At 38.7% G+C, this 2500-nt stretch overlaps 1 protein-coding gene across 1 annotated transcript in view; it reads right to left on the reverse strand.

Moving 5' to 3' along the window:
• Nucleotides 1-184: 184 nt before the first annotated feature.
• LOC135510291 (liver-expressed antimicrobial peptide 2-like) overlaps nucleotides 185-2500 on the reverse strand; it is a 4282-nt gene continuing 1966 nt past the window's right edge. The window contains exon 3 of the mRNA XM_064931103.1: nucleotides 185-2256. Coding sequence (XP_064787175.1) covers nucleotides 2217-2256 — 40 coding nt within the window. The 3' untranslated portion in view covers nucleotides 185-2216. The remainder of the gene's footprint in view (nucleotides 2257-2500) is intronic.

Here is a 2500-nt window from a genome sequence, read left to right on the forward strand (position 1 = left end):
ATTACCGGTCAAATTAAGATCCTACATCTGTACAAACATTTCACAAATATGTAAACAACGTCTATTCTTTATTTTCAAAGTTTGCGTTATGAAAATACAAGAATATTAAGAGACTGATATTAGTAGACCGTAGTAGACACACTGAAAGAGGGCTTATAAAGACAAAGAAAATCTGCCTCAGGGGTAATTTAAGAATACTCTTTATTTAGTATTGCACATTGTTTTGTGACCAGAGGAGATTGATATACGTTGGTATCTATGGCAACCACGTAGTTTGAGGAAGTATAATACAATGAATAGGATATTTTAATGACATTTTGTTCAAATGAGTACGAATGATAACGAATGGTATAAATAAGAAATCTTAATAAAAAATATATCATTTTGATGCTGTTCATCAGACCACAGGCTTAAACGTAATTCCCAACCTTGAGACTAGTTGTAATCTCACAAAATACTGACTACGATATAAATACTTGTTTAATTACATACATACAGTAAATACATATACGAAAATGATTTAAATATGTTTCTATATATAAAAAGTAGAAAAAGTGAGCATGCATAAACATGAAGTTGGATAGAGAGCACTTGGACCAAAGGCCATTGCAAAGACAGGAGACAAGCTCTCTAGTACATCTCTATATGCATAAAACATCTGGCCGAGAGGTCAAAGGTGAGGTCAATCATTACACATAACCATTGCTCCATGTCTGTTCTCACTCTCACTCTCTATCTATCTATCTATTTCTCTCCCCCTCTACCTCTGGTTCAATGGCACTACGGTTTCTCTCTCTCTTTCTCTTGTTCTCCCTTCCCCCTTTTTCACTCTCTATCTATCTATCTATCTATCTATCTATCTATCTATCTATCTATCTATCTATCTATCTATCTATCTATCTATCTCTTTCTCTCCCCCTCTACCTCTGGTTCAATGACACTACGGTTTCTCTCTCTCTTTCTCTTGTTCTCCCTTCCCCCTTTTTCACTCTCTATCTATCTATCTATCTATCTATCTATCTATCTATCTATCTATCTATCTATCTATCTATCTATCTATCTATCTATCTATCTATCTATCTATCTATCTATCTATCTATCTATCTATCTCTTTCTCTCCCCCTCTACCTCTGGTTCAATGACACTACGGTTTCTCTCTCTCTTTCTCTTGTTCTCCCTTCCCTCTTTTTCACTCTCTCTTTTTTTGTTGTATATTTTTTACCTGGAACACAAAGTTCCAAAGTCTGACGGTATGACATTGCCTATCTCTCCACGTCACTATCAAGTATGATCAAAGTATGATACATGTACCATGTACCACCATCTGATTCTGATTTTTAAAAAAGGCCACGTCATCTAACCCGATTGAACAGATACTGCATGACAGATATAGTTGGAGGATAAATTCCTCGATGGCAAAGCGAATACAGTCACCATTACGTTGAATGTGAGTGTGTTGACTGTTAACATTTGGTGAAGCACTTTGAATGACTATGTTTAGGCGCCGAGCTACTGTTTTGTCTCTGGCCAGCACCCTGTATGAAATATTTGTAGAAATATTGAAAACCTTATAACCAAAAATCCATGTGTCTGTCACATTTACATGCTGTTCCCCTTGGTACGGTCCAAAAGCTAGCATTCAATATCACATCTTCACTCTTAGAACAAAAAAAGCGTTATCTAGAACCCAGAAGGGTTCTTTGGCTGTCCTCATAGGAGAACCCTTTCTACCTGGAACCAGAAAAGGTTCTCCTACGAGGACACCGGAAGAACCCTTCTGGAATTATTGTTCCTAAGAACGTAACCCAACCTTTTGCCTAAGGAAAATCCTAAAGGACGATACATTCTTAGGAACATCTCAATGAGGGGTTTGTTAAAGATGCTTTAGCCTGTAATATTGGGCTAAATCTGACCCTCAGCATGTCATCCACGTACTTTGGTAAAGTCAGAAAGATGGAGTAAAATATAGCAATCCCCTTTGCCTAAGCAAAATCTTCAGGAATATCTATATATTTTATGTATACCTTAACCATTCCTTTAAGATATGTTAACCCTTCTCACACTTCAGCTATACATTATGAATACAGAGGTTGTTTTGCATAGATAGATGTCAAGCCACATAATGTCTGCATGTTTGGCTATGTAGAGGAGAGGGAGTGTATGTCCATGGAGAACAGATTGGGAAAAATGTTGGGAGCGTTCCTCCGTCTTCTCTTCTAGGACTTGATGGGTTGGCTGAACATGCAGTGGCCACCCCTGGAGAGGAGAGGAGAGGAGAGGAAAGTGAGGAGGTTGAGAGAGAGAGAAAGAGAGGGAGAGAGAGGGGGTTGAGAGAGAGAGAAAGGGGGAGAGAAAGAGAGGAGGTTGAGAGAGAGAGAAAGAGAGAGAGAGAGAGAGAGGGGGGGTTGAGAGAGAGAGAGAAAGGGAGAGAACGAGAGGAGGTTGAGAAAGAGAGAGAGAGAGGAGGTTGAGAGAGAGAGAAAGAGAGAGAGAGAGAAGA

Source organism: Oncorhynchus masou, chromosome 23 (assembly GCF_036934945.1).
Source record: "Oncorhynchus masou masou isolate Uvic2021 chromosome 23, UVic_Omas_1.1, whole genome shotgun sequence".
Taxonomy (NCBI): Eukaryota; Metazoa; Chordata; class Actinopteri; order Salmoniformes; family Salmonidae; genus Oncorhynchus; species Oncorhynchus masou.